The sequence below is a fragment of the Scyliorhinus torazame genome, chromosome 17 (genome assembly GCF_047496885.1).
Source record: "Scyliorhinus torazame isolate Kashiwa2021f chromosome 17, sScyTor2.1, whole genome shotgun sequence".
Lineage (NCBI taxonomy): Eukaryota > Metazoa > Chordata > Chondrichthyes > Carcharhiniformes > Scyliorhinidae > Scyliorhinus > Scyliorhinus torazame.
Window position 1 is genome coordinate 16,257,928 of NC_092723.1, and position 18,699 is coordinate 16,276,626.

Consider the following 18,699-nt stretch of genomic DNA (forward strand, 5'->3'; position numbering starts at 1 on the left):
TTTCCATTAACAGGGGAGACTAGGACCCGGGGCGCACAGCCTTAGAATAAAAGGGAGTCACTTTAGAACAGAGATGAGGAGAAATTTCTTCAGCCAGAGAGTGGTGGGTCTGTGGAATTCATTGCCACAGAGGGCGGTGGAGGCCGGGACGTTGAGTGTCTTCAAGACAGAAGTTGATAAATTCTTGATTTCTCGAGGAATTAAGGGCTATGGAGAGTGAGCGGGTAAATGGAGTTGAAATCAGCCATGATTGAATGGTGGAGTGGACTCGATGGGCCGAGTGGCCTTACTTCCACTCCTATGTCTTATGGTCTTATGGTCTTAATTGAAAAGCTAAATAACGAGGTTATATTGGAATGGCTTTAACTCTATGGAACTCCATGAATGCAACCGGTTTTCGCTCTTCGCAATGTTGTAATAATTGGATAAAGTGTTAATCAAAGATTTTTTTTTTTTTGCAAGGCTATCTATTGTCCGGAAGAACGAGTCTAATTATCTGGTTCTCTGGCATCATTTCTCCTGACAGGTGGAAAGTCAATGGGACAGATGTTAACATCGAAGGGGATCGTCGGTACAGTCTGGTTGGAGGGAATCTGGTGATCAGTAACCCAACACGGTCCAAAGACCCTGGATCCTATCAGTGCCTGGCAACTAACTCAATTGGGACCGTCATCAGTAAAGAGGCTTTCCTTCGTTTTGGCTGTGAGTTTTTCAGTCGTTGGTACCTATGTTCGGGGATTCCTCTGCCTCCTATTAGTCCCCTAATTATAAAGTATAAATGTATGATGAGAGTAAGAGATAATAATGAATTCTGAATTCAATTTAAAGCAACTAAGAAGCAGATCAAAGTGAAATTCCTCATTGTGATGCTGTTCCTTGTCATGCCTATGCCAGACTACATTATTATCACAATGAATGAAGACTTGGGGCGGAATGTTACGGCCCAGTGGTGGTGGGGGTGGGGGCCACAGAATGTGGTGGGTTGTTCAAACGTTCATTGACTTTGGCGGGCCTGGATAATCCTGCCTGCGGAGGTGGCCCTTGGAGTGGGAGAAAAATAATAATAATAATCGCTTATTGTCACAAGTAGGCTTCAATGAAGTTGCTGTGAAAAGCCCCTAGTCGCCACATTCCGGCGCCTGTTCGGGGAGGCCGGTACGGGAATTGAACCTGCGCTGCTGGCATTGTTCTGCATTACAAGCCAGCCGTTTAGTCCACTGTGCTAATCCAGCCCCAGAATAAGGGTCTTCGCCTCCGATTCACCTGCCTGGAGAGTCCCAGCTCCTGACTGTATTGTACGGTGTGGACAAGTCCACCATGGGCCAGTTTTCCTACAACTTCTGCAGTTGCTGCAAAATCGTGTTGGCAGAATTCTGGCATCTAGATCCTGGCTCGCCTCCGGGCCCGGAAATAAAACAGGGCCCAAAGATTCGGTGGTCAAAGGTCTTTCAGATTATTGGGTTTGCAGTAATCGGGGAAAACTTCCATTTCTTTCCCAAATTTAGATTGTTTTGAACCCTACCCATTCTGATGACCTGGAATCTTTCTCACCACTGGCTGCGAAAGGGCTGATATGAAACAAGATCATTCTCGTCCTCAGGTCAATTCCCAGGAGGCACTCTCCCAGCTAGGCATTCAATTTCCCCTCTATTAAATTCCACGCCCTTAGCCTAGTTCTAAAATATCCACAAGTCACACTGAGCATAGATATGGATGTTTATTGGAAGGTAATTTTCTACCTTACTTTTCTTACAAATAGGGAATAAGCGACCATGGAATGTGAGAGAGGCTCCACCTCCTGCCTTGTGTTAGCTGATAATGTTACGGTGTTAATGATAGTCTGCAAAAGTGCCAACTTGTATCTTTGCCACAGTGCTGATGGGTTATTGCCCACCAGCCCACTCCTGCCACCATAAGGTAATGGGTTCATCGTGAGCCTGAAAACAAATCCTTCTTTCAGAACATTTAAAAGCTTTGGCGAGAGTTGTGGCCGATTAAGGACAATTTTCAGAGTTGAAAGTGAAATGCATCGTCTTATTATTTTCTGAAATCTCTCAGTTATACCCTCCTCCCCACCCTCCCCATTTAATCTGTTCACTATTTCTATTGTTAGATCTGTCGCAGTTTTCAACAGAAGAGAGGGACCTGGTAAGAGTGACTGAAGGGACCGGATTAATGCTTCCTTGTAACGCACCCCCGCATTATCCAGGTAATCACATCATTCCGTGTTCCGTTGCGTTGTTTCATTTCAATATAAATGTTTAAGACCAATCAAAACCGTCAAACTCCTTCCCTCCCCCCAGTCTTCCCTTCCTCCCTCAGGCTTGAGGCTCTCAAAGAAAGGACATCTTACATATGTAACACCTTTCGCAGGACACTCTGAAGATAAAGTGTCTGCGGTGATGTATGAAACACAGCAACCAATCTTTATCCATCTCTCACAAACAGCATTGCCATCATCTTTCTTTTGTGATGTTAGCTGAGAAATAGATCTTGACCGATCAATGATTCCCAATCCAGATGGTGAAGTATGAAACTAGACATAAATCCTTTCCTTGATAACTCCTCCATTTTCAACATTTGGGCTGCCTTCGATCTGCCAACCCACTCAGTGTCACTCTTTTAAAGCGACAGTAAATCAACTAAAATAAACTAATTGACAGGGCAGGCAAAAGGCAAAAACGTTAAAGGAAACTTAACTACTTGTGGTGAACGTCTTGCTGCTACAATTCACCGCTGTATTGTATTGTATTATGTTGATGCCCTTGTGGGCTCCGCCTGTGGCTCCGCCCCCTCGGGGGTGGTATATAGATCTGCAGCATGTAGGCGGCACTCAGTACAGAGCGGTCGCAGGGCAGGCACAGATCTAGCTTATTAAAACCACTGTTCACTTCTACTAATCGTCTCGTGTGAATTGATGGTCGCATCACTACTCAAATTGAAATGTTGTCTCGGGGGCTGATGAAACACTCAAGTCCCAGTGGTTGTCACCAGTCCTGGAAAGCCCCTCGAGCATACCAGCAGGTACCGCATGCTCCTTCGCCAGGGGTACCCCGACGTGAATGTAGCCATTTAAGAGAGGCAAGCAGTCAATCAGGTCGAAAGGCTCCCCCAAGCCCCCCCCCCCCCACCTCCATGGCCCACTGCCTGGATCGGTTAATGGCCATCTTGACCTGGCCCAGGAGCAAAGCTACAAGAGTGACCTCGAATCTGCCCATGCCCGCTCCGCACTGGGTGAGTGTGGTTCTGACGCGCAGCCAAAAATTGTAAGATCAGCCCCTTCAAATAGTAAAAGGGGAGGCTGCAACCTGCAAAATCTATCTAGACCGTGGAATAACATCAACATTGACCAGAACTCCCCAGATCTTCTTGCCTATAATACCACAGCATCTTTTTACGTCCACCTGAGAGGACAAGTGGGGCCTTGGTTTAATGCCTCATCTGAAAGAAAGCACCGCTGACAGTGTAGCACTCCCTCAGTTGTGTCCTGGAAGCATCACCCTCGGCTTACACCCAAGCAGGGCTTGAACCCATACTTACTGACTCGGAGATAAGGGTGCCACTCTGACATTCACAAAACCTAAACCTAGTCTCTCGGAAAATTCATCTCACTGTTTGCCTATTTGTTCTCCTCCCTGCGCTTTTCAACTTTGCCAACACTCTGCACTAAGATCCGTGGCCCATTCACCCAGATTCCTCAGCAAATCACTCACAGTGCAGTCCATCTGTTCTTGGGAACAAATGTGAGAGCTACAGAAATAATGTCTGGACAGTGACCAGAAGCCAGCGGCCTTAATTACAAACAGAGAAAGCCCCACGCGCTCCACCCACCGTGTACCAAAAAACAGTGAAATCTAGAAACCCAGGCACAGAACACACCATTGGGTTTATTGAGTCACTCCGAATCAATAGCACTGCTCATGTGATTAGCCACAGCAACAAAGGTACAAAGGTCTTTTTCTTTTTGCAGTGATTTGCTGTAACATCCGCTGAGGGCACTCAGTGTTAACTCTTTCGATTGCTCCTTGTTTAAAAAGTAAGAAAGGCCTGTCTTTATAAGGCACTTTCAATGACCTCAAGACGCCCCAAAGCGGTTTACAGCCAATGCACTACATTTTGAAATGTAGTCACCGTTGTGATGTAGGAAACATGCCAGTCGATTTGTGCACAGAAAGCTCCCAGACTCGACAGTGAGATAATGTGATTGTCTATGTGCCTGAGGTCAATCATATTTCCCAATGTCGGGAAATACTCTCACCATTCCCCAGGTCAAGACATTTCTCCTGAACCTATTAGTGGCGATCTTCTATTCATGGTCCCTACTTTTGTACTTCCGCAAAAGCTAACCTAATAATGATTCTAAAAAGACCTCAGAGCAGCCGCAATCGCCCAACCCAAAAGAAAAGTCGCCATGGAGCTAACCCGCTACGTGCCATAATGCGCAGTGGGCGGGCTAAACAAGACCCGAGTGACGCCTTCGCCCCTCACTGGCGAGGAAGTCCAATCCCCAGGAGCTGCCGGCCAGTTCAATTGCCGGCTGGCTAGTCTGTTGCCACAGCGCCAATAGCGTGTTAGTACCACTGCCAGAACCACAGAAGAAGGAGGAAGAAGGCCCATGGATCACCGGAGTTAGATAGGGCTGGGGTCATAGAGTCGTAGAGGCCTACAGTGAAGGGCGGCACGGTAACACAGTGGTTAGCACTGTTGCTTCACAGCGGCAGGGTCCCAGGCTTGATTCCCGGCTTGCGTCACTGCCTGTGCGGAGTCTGCACGTTCTCCCCGTGTCTGCATGGGTGACCTCCGGGTGCTCTGGTTTCCTCCCACAAGTCCCGAAAGACGTGCTTGTTAGTTGAATTGGCCATTCTGAATTCTCCCTCAGTGTACCCGAACAGGCTCCGGAATGTGGCGACTGGGGGCTTTTCACAGTAACTTCATTGCAGTGTTAATGCAAGCCTACTTGTGACAATAATAAAGATTATTATTATGATAAAAGGTACTTCAGCCGTTCGCGTCTACGGCAGGGAGGGTTTGTGCAGGTCAGGGAGGGGGATGGGATGGGGGTGGGAGGGGGGTGTGTGGATGTAAGGTTGCAGATGGGTAGGAAGGGGGGATTCCAATTTTGCGGTGGGGGCTGCCTCCAGATCCCCATATCTGGCATTATGGGGGAGCTCAGGGGTGGGTGGGAAGATGGTGGGACAGGCATTCGCCCTATTTTTTGTAGCCCCTGCCCGGCCGGAGCATGTCACCAATCAAACTTCTCTTTTCAAAATAAAAGCGATCCAGCAATCTTTCCTGATCGTCACAACCTCCCAGTTCTGGCATCTGCATCGTCCTTGTAAATCACATTCACACCTTTGGCATTCTGTAATTAGCGCACATTTCAGATTTCAGCATATGCAGCGTTTCCTTCCCTTCCAATACTAATTTCATGACATTCTTAGTCTTAATTGGATTTGTTTGTCACTGACATTTTGATATTTTTAACTATTCATAGATTATCATAGAATTTACAGTGCAGAAGGAGGCCATTCGGCCCATCGAGTCTGCACCAGCTCTTGGAAAGAGCACCATACCCAAGGTCAACACCTCCACCCAACACTAAGGGCAATTTTGGACACTAAGGGCAATTTATCATGGCCAATCCACCTAACCTGCACATCTGTGGACTTGTGGGAGGAAACCGGAGCACCCGGAGGAAACTCACGCAGACACGGGGAGAATGTGCAGACTCCGCACAGACAGTGACCCAAGCCGGAATTGAACCTGGGACCCTGGAGCTGTGAAGCAATTGTGCTATCCACAATGCTACCGGGCTGCCCAATCTCCTATTCAAATATTACTTATGGAGAGTTAAAGGGAGATTTAATTGAGGTGTTCAAAGTTAGGAAGGTTTTTGATGGAGCAGATCGAGAGAAACGGTTTCCACTGGCAAGGGGGTCAGTGACCGAGGAGAGGGGTAATTAGCAACAGAGCTGGTAAAGACAAGAGGAGAAATGTTTGAAGACAGTGAGCTGTTATTCTGGTGGTTCGAGATGGCACTTTGAGGTAACAAAGGGGTTTATTAATGAAAAGCTGGTATGTATACAGGCACAGAACACGAGGGGATGGGCCCAGCTCTCCGGATCCGGGGTCCACACTGCCCGTCCCCTGCACCCAGGGCCCCGCTCTTGCTCACTATTGGCCGGGGTTCGTGCGTTCCCACGCGATTGGCCCCAAGCCGCTCACATGGGCCACCAGGTCCGCCCCCTTAAAGGGGCAGCACTGCTACAGTTATGATCTGGAATGCATTGCTGGAAAAGATGGCAGCAGCAGATTTGTAAAACGCAGAAAAGGGAACAGGATAAATACTCGAAAAGAGCAGTAACTGGAGGACTGTGGAGAAAGAGCTGAGGTAGGATACCAACTGGATCGTTCTTTCACAGAGCCAGTGCCGGCATGATGATTGTATGATTTTACAACTTCTCCCCAACTTCATTTTCATTCTGTCGATCCGGTCCACATGGTTAACCTCCGATAATGTGCCCCAAGTCCTGACAGATAGATTGATTTATCTTTTAATATTTATTTGCACTCCAGGCCCCACATATCGTTGGTTCATCGGCGAAATCCCAAACTTCATATCGGCAGACGACCGTCACTTCATCTCGCAGGTGACAGGGAATCTCTACATCGCCAAGGTAAAGGCTTCAGATGCTGGCGCCTACTCCTGTTACCTGACCAGCCACATTGACTACGTCACGACCAGCGTCTTCAGCAAGCCTGCTCCTCTGGCTGTGCAGTTTGTGGGTGAGTCCCTTCAGCCTCTATCTACAAAGCAGTTCAGTGGCGGCCTATTAGCTAGTGGTCTCAATCGGTGGGCACACATTGAGGTTAAAGCATTGCTGAGTTCCAGCAATGGAACTAAAAACGAAATTGACAGATGAGATTGATAGATTTTTGTTCGGCAAGGTTATATAACCAAAACAGGTGGACGGAGTTAAGGTGCATACCGGCTGGCATCTAACTGAATGGTAGAAGGGATGGACTGGTTTCCTTCTGTTGCTATGGAATATTCGGGTGAGATCTTCCGGCTGTTTCCGCCAATGGCGCATCCCACCCCCCGCTGTGGGTTTCTCGACGGCGGGTGGGTGGATCCAATGGGAAATTCCATTGGCACTGGCGGGGCCAGAAGATCCCAAGGCGGGCCACCTCTCACTGCCCAGAAACATGTCACGTGGGGCCAGAGGATTCATAGAATTTACAGTGCAGAAGGAGGCCATTCGGCCCAGCGTGTCTGCACCGGCTCTTGGAAAGAGCACCGTACCCAAGGTCCACACCTCCACCCTATCCCCATAACCTAGTAACCCCACCCAATACTAAGGGCAATTTTGGACACTAAGGGCAATTTATCATGGTCAATCCACCTAACCTGCACATCTTTGGACTGTGGGAGGAAACCGGAGCACCCGGAGGAAACCCACGCACACACGGGGAGGATGTGCAGACTCCGCACAGACAGTGACCCAAGCCGGAATCGAACCTGGGACCCTGGAGCTATGAAGCAATTGTGCTATCCACACTGCTACCGTGCTGCCCAAATCTTGAAGGATCTTCCTCCTCTGTCCGCTAAACCAAAGCCTGAATGTTGAAGTCAACCTTAACTAACAATTATACCGTGGCTTTAAGCAAATAGCGGGTGTTGTTATTTTCGTAGCCCTTCGAGTGTGCTGCTAGAGAAATAAGAAGAAGCTGGAGGGTGGAAAGCCAATGTTAAACACCTTCCTGCACTCTGCCACTGGCCCCCTAGTAAATCGATCATTTAGTGATGTGATAGCGTTCACTGAGAGTGCCCAGAATGCTTACTGGAGGTGAAGCAAGGCTTACAGCATTACTCATACAAGCAATCTATTTTGGAGCTGTCCATTCACTCAGCAAACAGAGTCTAATTTGTCAAACAACCTACAGCATCTATTTAAACAGAGTCTCCATAAATCACAGCAACCGGAGCTCGAGGCTGAAACTACAGCAACACCTGCTGACAAAAGCAGGGTGATCTTTCCAGCAAAACGCAGTTCGTGGAGGATAGTTACTTCATACAAATTATATAAGTAAAACCAATCACTTACAACAATGAGGTCTCCAGGTCTGACAATCCAATTATGTACATTCTGGCCAGGAATAGTATATACACAGCCATAAGTGAGTGCTGTCCTGGACTGGAGTGTGGGGGCGTGAGGGTGAGAGGGGTGGGTGGGAGGGGTGATGTCAGGATGGGCTGGATTTACCATCACAGCAGCCGCTGGTGGGCCTGGAAGTTGACAGGGAGCTGGCACGGGTCCGTGGCAGTCGGCCGAACCCAATTACATGGTCGCGCATTCATGAAAGAGGGTGATTGATGCGGGCATGCCGTTGCGAGGGCAGCTTTGACATTGAGAAGTCCACGTCAGCTGATGGCTGGGCAGGAGCAGGCACCATATCTAAAGGACAGTCAGCCTGGTGTTAGAGATGGACATTGTCTTGCAGGCCTTTTAAGAAATTCCGCAGTTTGAATCTCCAGCGGCCGAATTCCCACTGCTCCAGAATGCAAACACGTTCCAAAGCGCAGGGAACAGATTCTTCCACAGACACACAAGATCATTAGGTAGCATCCATTAGTTGAACTGAGGTCTGAATGCAGAAACATTTAATAAGTCCCTAATTGTTTTAAATTTTGGCAGCTGTTAAACGTTGGACACAATAACCTGGATTTTCACCTTTACAAATGGCGGCCGGGACCAGATTCCGGGATTCCTGATACCATTCCTGGGGTTTACAATTTTAAACAGGGCATTTAAACGGTGCCAGCTGGCTTGGGTTGCAAGTCCGCATTCCCAACCTGGTCGGCACCCTTGCTGGGACATGTCCAATTACTCCGCAGTTTTCATGGAATTGGACGAGGTTTTCAATGAGGCGAGGCTGTGAGCCAAGTTTTTTATGTGAGAACCTTTTAAAATGTAATATTATAAGCTCCTCATCATGCTCCTTTCCATGCCAAGGTATGTCCCACCCCACCCCAACACACCCACCAGCTTTGGCCTCTCGTGGTGGTACAGTGGTTAGCACTGTTCCCTCACAGTGGCAGTGATCGGGGTTCGATTCCGACCTTGGGAATGTCTGTGCGGACTTTGCACGTTCTCCACGTGACTGCATGGGCTTCCTCGGGATACTCCGGATTCCTCCCAATGTCCAAAGATGGATTGGTCATGCTAAAATTACCCCTTAGTGTCCAAAGATATGCTAGTTAGGTGGAGTTACGGGTCAGGACGGGGGAGCGGGCTTAAGTAGGGTGCTCTTTCGGAGAGTCGGTGCAGACTCAATGGGCTGAATGGCCTCGTTCTGCACTGTAGGGATTCTGTGGATTCTATGGACCTGCATGGCAAGGTCCGACACCCCGAACAAATCCTATGGCCTCTGATAGAAGCTATGGCACTTCCATGTCCATTCACCCACCATACACTGTATAGAATAAATTATTCCTATAACTTGCCAGGGATTTGGCCATTTGCCATGAGCACCGGGCAAACCAATATACGGACATTCGAAATAGGAGCAGAATCAGGCCAATTGGCCTGACTTTCACTACCCTCTGAGGCAGAGTTCCAATATCACACACCCTCTCAGAGAAAACAATCTCCTCATCCCAGTCCTACAAAGGCAACCCCTGGTTCTGGGCTCACCCACAATAGGAAGCAACCTTTCCAGGTCTACCGTGTTGAGACCATTCAGGATCTTTTCCACTTCAGTCAAGCCACCCCTCACTTTCCAAACTCCAGTGGAAACAAGCCCAGTCTGTCCGACCTTTCCTCACAAGACAACTTGTTCATTCCAGGTATCAATCCAGTAAGCCGCCTCTGGGCTGCCTCCAAGGAATCTACATCCATGAGATTTGAGCAGATTGTCACTTCGCACCCTAGGCCAACAAGTGTTCATCTTCATTGTGTTAATAAGAATTCTATTGCAGTTAGCATTGTTATGACACCCTAGTCAAGTGGACGGTCAATTCCAGCACCATAATTGAATTAACAACATAATTGAATTAACCAATAATTCTTAGAAAAATACCCAAAGTCTTTGGCTCTTGGCTGCCCAATAATTACAGTCACCAGGTTTGTAAATGTAATCACAATTACTGTTTATTTATAACAAGAACTTTGATGAACTATGGAGCAAATACAACTGGTTAACTATTAACTAACTCCTAATGCCACACTTTAACTTTTCCCTCACTCTCTACACACACACACACACAAACACAAGACAGACAAACGCAGAGGGGTGGAAAGGGGTAAAAAATCATAAGTGAAAGAACGAAAGAGTCTTTGTTTCAGGTTTTTAATACAATTTTCTTTACTGAAAGTGTGCAGGTTAAAGTCTCTGTTTGCAGCCTGTAGCCGTCTTCACTGTTGAATCATTCATTCTTTCAAGTTCTCTATAGTTTAGAAATACAGCACTCACAGATTTTCTGGAGAGGCACCTTACTTCTCTTCAAACTTTGTGGTTTGTATTTAGTCCTCTGCAGTTTCAGGAATACAGCACTCACAGCAGCTTTTCTGGAGAGAGCTTGCAGGTTCTTACGCCGGGGCTGCCAGAATCAACATTGGAATTCCTTGGAACTCTGAAAAGCATTCCACTGGGATATAATCCAATCACCACCTGTCACCAGGAAAATACGGCCAATTTTGGGCCAATTCATTGTCCACCAGCCAATCAATCAAACCGTGTCCCGACCCATCTCTCTCTCTGGTGCTGACAAGTCTGATGTCTCCTGTTCAAACCAGCAAAGTCATCTCTCCTGTAACTTCTGGATTCCTCTGATTGAATTAAAGATACTGGCTGCTTGCCTTAAAGACACATGTCCATTAATCATCAATGGATCAAAAGAATAGAAAGGGGTAATAAGGAAATAAACAGGAAGGACCTTACAGCATAATATGAGATGCCTGGACAGAGCTCAGGGGCGGGATTCTCCCCTACCCGGCTAATTTCTCCGCACCTTTAGGGGCCAAGCCCTCACCTTGAGGGGCTAGCCCCATGCTGAAGTGGTTGGCACACCGCCAGCTGGCAGGAAAGGCCTTTGGCGCCATGCCAGTTGGGGCCGAAAGGACTTCGCCGGTCGGTGGAAGTCCGCGCATGCGCGGGAGCGTCAGCGGCTGCTGACGTCAACCTGCGCATGCGCAGGGGGGTCACCTACGCGTCGGCCATCGCGGAGACCTACACGGCCGATGTGGAGTAAAAGAGTGCCCCCACGGTACAGGCCCGCCCACGGATCGGTGGGCCCTGATCGCGGGCCAGGCCACCGTGGGGGCACCCCCCGGGACCAGATCACCCCGCGCCCCCCCAGGATCCTGGAGCCCGCCCGCGCCGCCAGTCCCACCGATAAGGTAGGTGGTTTGACTCACGTCGGCGGGACTGGCATGACAGCAGCGGTTCGGCCCATCATGAGCCGGAGAATCGCCGTGGGTGGGGGGGGGGAGCCGTCGACCGGCGCGGCGCGTTTCCTGCCCCCACCGAACATTCGGTGCCGGAGAATTCGGCGGCCGGCAGGGGCACGATTCACGCCGCCCCCCGGCGATTCTCCGACCCGGCGGGGGTCGGAGAATCCCGCCCCAGATCTATGGGAGAGGAGGGGTGTTGGTTTAAATTGATTTACATAGCTGGTATCTCCAGGGCAGGACCAAAAGGCTTCTGAACTACCAGCTATGCCATTTTCATGAAATGTTAAACCAAGATTCCATCTGCTCTCTCAGATTGACATAAACTATTTTGAAGGAGGGTGAAAACAGAAGTGGATGAGCAGGGAAGTTCCCCCCAAAGTCCTGGCCATAATACTTACCCCTCAACCTCTCTAAACAGATCATGTGGTCACTATCACATTACTGCTTGCGGCAGCTTGCTATGCACAAATTGTTGTGTCGCCTACTTACAACAGCGCTTACACTTCAAAAGGTACTTCATGGGCAGTGAAAGTCTTTGGGGTATCCCGAGGTTGTGAAAGACGCTATATAAATGCAAGTCTTTAATTTCTCCTTTCTTCATGTATGCTACTGAAAATTTTCTTAATTCATAAACATCATTCATATATATGTATATATATATATGTACATTTTTGATATATATTATACACTGTATTTGGTTCTGTTGCATTGTAGAAAAAGATGCAGGCTGCAATTATGTTAAGAATAACAATGATTAAATAGAAAGGAAGAGTTGGAGGGCACGATTCAATGGAAAAAAATCTATGTCTGGTTTTGGATGTGTTTAGCGGGATGTTTCTTGGTGGCTGTAGAGCCGAAAACTCCCCGCTATCCAACAGCCCTTTCCCATTTTCTTTGGCCTGGGGAGTTTCTCCAAGCGAACGGTGGAAATTGCCACTGCCTGCCAATTTAGCCAGTCTGCAGCACACGATGGCTGCGAGGATGGGCTGGCACAGAACCAGGCAAGCTTCAAGCCGATACTCCTTCTGAGAGTGGGGTGGGTGGGGATGGGGGTACGAGCCGCCTGCCTTCCCGTAATACGTATTTCGCTATGTTAAAGGTGCTATATAAATGCACATTGTTGTTGGCCAAAGATATCCCATACAGACTGTGGAAGGAACATAGAAAATAATCAGCTGAAAGCAAGTAGCAAAGAGAACATTGTCTCCATGTCTGTGGATAGCAGTGACGTTACCCAGCTAAACAGATGGAACATAAATTCTCTGAAAGAAGTCGGACATCAAAAGTGCGGCAGATGCACAAACATTACACGCCATCTGTTGCTGTTTTTTTTATTTTGGCCATTTCATTCTTGAGCTAATAGATGAATGATCGCAATGTACAAGGAGCGTTTCAAAATGTATGCAAACAAAGTTCCTTTTAATTTGGGGGTTTGAACAGCATTATGGAAGTAATGAACTGCCCGGTGAAAACCCTGAACTCAGTTAATTACCAGCACCCGTTCTGTGCGATTGTTTTTTTAACACGGTAGATATTGATCACGATTTCAATAAGATCAAATTTTATCAATAAGATCTGCTTTGCACCCAAATGAAATTAATTATTCAAACATTTTTAAAAAAAATATGTCCCAGAGGTGCCGTGCGCACAGGATGACATCTGTACTTCTGAAAATGTTTTAATTGGTCATTATCTAAATCTCCCAGATCATTAATTCATTATAATTAAACAACAAATCTAAATGTGTAGCAATGTTTGATTCTGCAAATAATCTTTCACAAATGTGCATGGCAATGCAAAATACGTATATGTTTGGAAACTGTGGCAGCAAGGCCACAGTACAGTTTAAGGACATTTTTGCAATCCTTGTGAAATACTTTCAAGCTGTCAAATCTGTGAAGATCCGAGGACTAAGGGGATCATTAGGTCACAGAATTACTCCCATTTATCAAATATGCTGCTCACAAACTCGCCTCCCACCATTGACTCTGTCAACACCTCCCGCTGCCTTGGGAAAGCGGGCAGCATAATCAAAGATCCCTCTCACCCAGCTTACTCACTCTTCCAACTTCTTCCATCGGGCAAGAGATACAAAAGTCTGACAACTCGCACAAACAGATTAAAAAACAGCGGGCTGAATTCTCTGATCCTGAGGCTAAGTGTTGACGCTGTCACAGGAGCAGCGATCCTGAGCCCTACAGGAGGCCAGCACGGCACTGGAGCGACCCATGGCGCTCCAGCTGACGATACCCGCGTCAAATGGGCGCCGCGGGTCTGCGCATGCGCACTGCGACCGGCGCAAATGCGCGGTAGCTCCCTTCTCCGCGCTGGCCCCGCGCAACATGCCGTAGGGCTGCAAGGGCCGGCACGGAGCAAAAGAGGCCCCCACCACGAGAGGCCGGCCCGCCGATCAGTAGACCCCGATCGCAGGCCAAGCCATGGTGGAGGCCCCCCCTGGGGTCAGACCCTCCCACCCACCCCGCTCACCGGAGAATCGGCAGACCGCCGTCGGGGCGGTGTCGCGCAATTCGCATTCGGCCCGGCGATTCTCCGACCCGGCGTGGACTGAGAGAATCCCGCCCAGCTTCTTCCCCACTGTCACCACACTCCTAAACAGCCCCCTTACGGACTTATGGACTGAGCAGATCTCTTCACACAACTTCACCCGATGCCTCTGTCTAAGTATTTACATTGTGTATTTGTCTTTGCCCTATTATGTATTTTCTTTTCATGTGCAGAATGATCTGTTTGAGCTGCACGCAGAACAATACTTTTCACTGTACCTCGGTACACGTGACAATAAACCAACACAATCCATATAGCCATATGCTATTTAAAAGCAACCGGCAATCAATGTTATATCGGTGCACCGATCATGTTATGAACAAAGATACGGACAAATATGAAACGTTTGTCCGGGGAACTTACATGTCATAGTGAGACCCAGCTTTGAATTACACATAGAACTCGATGGGCTCAGCTCCAACAATACTCAAGAAGGTCTAAACCATCCAGGGTAAAGCAGCTTGCTTGATTAGCAGCACAACCACATCCACTCCTTCCGGGCCACCATAGCTACAACCAGCAGCATCTATGAGGTGCCACGGGGCAAGTCACTTAGGCTTCGGGCCTGGCCGCACAAACTCATGACCTTCACCACCAAGAAGGACAAGGACAGCTGAGGCATGACAAGACCATCACCTGCACTCGACCTTCCCTCGAGCCAGAAAGTGTCCGTGCTTGGAAATATATCGGCCATTCCTTCAACTCTGGAGTTCCCTACCGAACAGCATTGTGGGAGTAATGTCACCACGTGGACAGCAGCGGTTCAAGCAGATGGCCCACCACCAGCTTCTTAAGGGCAACTAGGAACGAGTAATAAATGCTGGCCTTTCGAGTGACACCCGGATCCCATAAAATGATTTAAAAATAAATTGAAGTTTGCAGCACAGAAGCGGGCATCCATCCGATTAGGCCTGTGCTGGGTTTTTGACTGGAGTAATTCAACCTAGTCTCAGTGCGTCTAAATCTCCCCAGGGCCCTGTATCCTCCTCTGCTTCAAATTTAGCCAAATTTCTCTTCAAGCATGCAATGCTTCAACCATGCCCTGTGGCAACGTATTTCACGCTTGAATACACCTCCGTGAGCTTAGCAAAATATAGTCAGATGTCCAGTCAGTTTTTAAGATCGGAATAATCCATAAAATCCACTGTCTGTAACTTACCCGGCCTCGCACAAAGCCCTGGGAAGTATTTTCAATTATATTTTTAAATCCCTGGTTTCGGTCTGCATTCACTTTTAAGGCCTTGAAATAAATTCCAGCCAACGCTTCAGAGTTTGTTCAAGTGCCTTCGCTGTCCACGAGGAATAATGGATCTTCTTTGAAATTCAATCATAGAACCATAAAAAGGCTAAGGTGCAGAAAGCGGCCATTCAGCCCATTCTGTCTGTGCGGGCTAACAGAGGGTGGTGGGGGGGGGGGAGGGGGGGGGGGGATTATCCCACTTCCCAGCACCGGGGCCCTAGCCTTGTAAGTTCCAGCATATTAGATGCAGACCCAGGTACCTGTCAAATGAGTTGAGCATTTCAGCCTCAAGCACCACCTTAGCCAGCGAATTTCAGACACGTACCAGCCTTTGGGTGAGAAGGTCTTTCCCCTTGTCCCCTTTATCCATCTGTCAATCATTTTAAATCTATCTCCCTGGTAGTTGACCCCCCTCAGCTAAGAGAAACAAGCTTTTCCTGTCTCGTTTGTCTGCACCCCTCATAATTTTGTACACCTCAATTAGGTCGCTCCTTAACCTCCTCTGTTCTAAGGAAAATAACCCCAGCCCGTCCAATCTCTCCTCATAGCTACAATTATTAAGCCCTTGCATATTTCTTGTAAATTTTCTTTGTACTCTCTCCAGAGCGTCGTACTTTTTGATAATGATCGACAGCTGTCAGTCATTGCATTATCATTAATGTGACTCTGTGTTGGAGCTCTTTTATACTCTGATTGGCAAAAGAGCTGATATTCCCATTAAGTAACCGAACAATAGACAAATCAATATTATGACTGGAAGAAGTTCATTCCTTGAGGTATAGCTTTCTGTGTAAAAGAAAAGAAACTCCATTCTCCATTGGCCGACGCTGAAATGGGGAAACGCGATTGGGCGGAGAATAGGTTCCGACGCCAAACTCGTGGCGAGCGCCGATTTGACGCAAAATCGCAATTCTCCGTCACCTCGGCAATGGCGTCAATGCGGTCCGGATCGCATGTACAGTAAACACGGTTTGCATATCATCAGCCTCCCGACCCAGTATTTTCCAATGCCTCCGCGATTCTCCACCTCCGATTGATCGAGTACCCTACGACGAGGTTCACTTGTGCTTTTAAAAATCGTGAAACCAACGTTGTGGCTGACAAGGAAGAGAGAGGAGGCCTCACACAGAGAGGAGTGACTATGGGCTGCCGGGTCGGGGTGGGGGGGGGGGGACCTGCCAGGACCGGGGGGTTGGGGGGGGTTGATGGGGGAACAGGCCGAGTGGCCGGAGTGACCCCCCACGGGACTGGGGTGGTGTCCAGGCATTGGTCGCAATTGCCGTGGCCTGCAAGGGAGCCATCTTGCGGCGCACCCCACTGACCACCCACTTGGCCCCGGTTCTACAGAGTGACATAGGGGGCGAAATTCTCCCCCAACGGCGGGATGTCCGCCGACTGGCGCCAAAGACGGTGCCAATCAGACGGGCATCGCGCCGGCCCAAAGGTGCGGAATGCTCCGCATCTTTGGCGGCCTAGCCCCAACATTGAGGGGCTAGGCCGACGCCGGAGGGATTTCTGCCCCGCCAGCTGGCGGAAATGGCGTTTGTTGCCCCGCCAGCTGGCGCGGAAATGCGGCGCATGCGCGAGAGCGTCAGCGGCCGCTGTCAGTTTCCCGCGCATGCGCAGTGGCGAGAGTCTCTTCCGCCTCCGCCATGGTGGAGGCCGTAGTGGAGGCGGAAGGGAAAGAGTGCCCCCACGGCACAGGCCCCCCCGCGGATCGGTGGGCCCCGATCGCGGGCCAGGCCACCGTGGGGGCACCCCCCGGGGTCAGATCGCCCCGTGCCCCCCCCAGGACCCCGGAGCCCGCCCATTCCGCCTGGTCCCGCCGGTAAATACCAGGTTTGATTTACGTCGGCGGGACAGGCAATTTCTGTGCGGGACTTCGGCCCATCCGGGCCGGAGAATCCAGCGGGGGGTCCCGCCAACCGGCGCGGCCCGATTCCCGCCCCCGCCCAATCTCCGGTACCGGAGACTTCGGCGGGGGCGGGGGCGGGATTCACGGCGGCCAACGGCCATTCTCTGACCTGGCGGGGGGTCGGAGAATGACGCCCCGGGTGTCTGCGTGTGGCCACCCCGCCCACCCCTGGACCCCACCCTCTGCCATATTCCCCCCCCCCAATCCGGCTGCCACCCAACGGCGGGCATCAGGCGGCCCACCCAGTGCAACGCCCACTGTAGCCCCTACGGGGATGCCGGATGAGGGCCTCGAAGTGTACCGCTGGCAAGAGCAGTGCCAGCCAATGGTACCCCTGCATCAGGGTCAGCGCCAGGGCCAGAGGCTCCCATTGTGCCAGGCACTGATGAGGCCAGGGGTGCGGGGATGGTGGGGGTACATGCAGGGGCAGAGTCCGCAGTGCCAACCGGGGGAAACCATGTAGCCCGGTGGGCCTGGTTGGGCACAGGGGGTATGCACCATGCTAACATGTCGGCTATTCACCCCCAGCAGACAATGGATATTGGAATTCACCTAGCAATGGTGGCCTTCCTGCTAGTCGCTGGAGCCCTGAGAGATGCAGCGTGATGAACGAGCTGGAGCTGCTCGCAGAGGAGGAAGCTGCAGCAGCAGAGCCAGCCCCAGAGGAACAGGAGGCAGCAACGTAGGACGGAGAGGCAGTCGCCCAACAGGCTGAGGAGGCGGAGGAGATACCAAGGAGGAGCCACATGAGGCCTCGCGTGTACCGGCAGCACCTGTCATTCGAGGACCTCCCGGACCGGGCATGCTGCTGAAGACTCCGGCTGAGCAGAGAGACAGTGCGACATATCTTCCAGATCACGGCACACCTGGCACCGCGGGTAATGGGGGAGGAAACCCGCTCCCAGTGGCCGTCAAGGTGACGGTCGCCTTGAACATCTTTGCGACGGGGTCCTCTCAGGCACCAAGTGGGGAGCTGTCCGAATCTCACAGACCTCAGTGCACAGGTGCATCCGCGTCGTCACTGAGGGCCGATATGCCCAGGCGGCCCAGTAACCATTCCAATGTGGACCAAGCCCACCAGGACGCCCATTCCGGTGGATTCACTGCCATCTCCGACATGCTATGGGTCCAGGGAGTGATCAATGGGATTCATGTCCCCCTACAAACACCTGCAGATGACAGGCCACTCTTAACAAACCGAAAGGGGGTCCACTCAATGAACATACAGCTCATGTGTGACCATCAGCTGCGCATCATACACGTCTGTGCCCGATACCTGGGCAGTGTGCATGACGCCTTCATCCTGGCACACTCGACGATTCCTGGCATGTTTAAGACCCCCCCCCCCCCCCCCCGCCTGCTGGAGGGTTGATTCCTGGGCAACAGTCGTGGCTGATGACACCTATCCGGGCGCCACAGACCGACGCGGAGACCCGCTACAACAAATCCATGTAGCGGCCAGGAGCGTGATCGAGTGGCCCTCCAGTATGATGCTGGGAGAGTCGCCCGCATCGTGGAGGCCTGTT

The 18,699-nt window shown here is 50.2% G+C and overlaps 1 protein-coding gene across 3 annotated transcripts in view; it reads left to right on the plus strand.

Annotated features, from left to right (window-relative positions):
- The window catches only part of cntn2 (contactin 2), a 203,881-nt gene that overhangs the window by 112,578 nt on the left and 72,604 nt on the right, over positions 1-18,699 (plus strand). For all 3 annotated transcript variants that reach the window (XM_072480105.1, XM_072480107.1, XM_072480106.1), the window contains exons 4-6: positions 527-702; positions 2,114-2,209; positions 6,577-6,786. In XM_072480105.1, the coding sequence (XP_072336206.1) occupies positions 527-702; positions 2,114-2,209; positions 6,577-6,786 (482 nt within the window). The remainder of the gene's footprint in view (positions 1-526; positions 703-2,113; positions 2,210-6,576; positions 6,787-18,699) is intronic.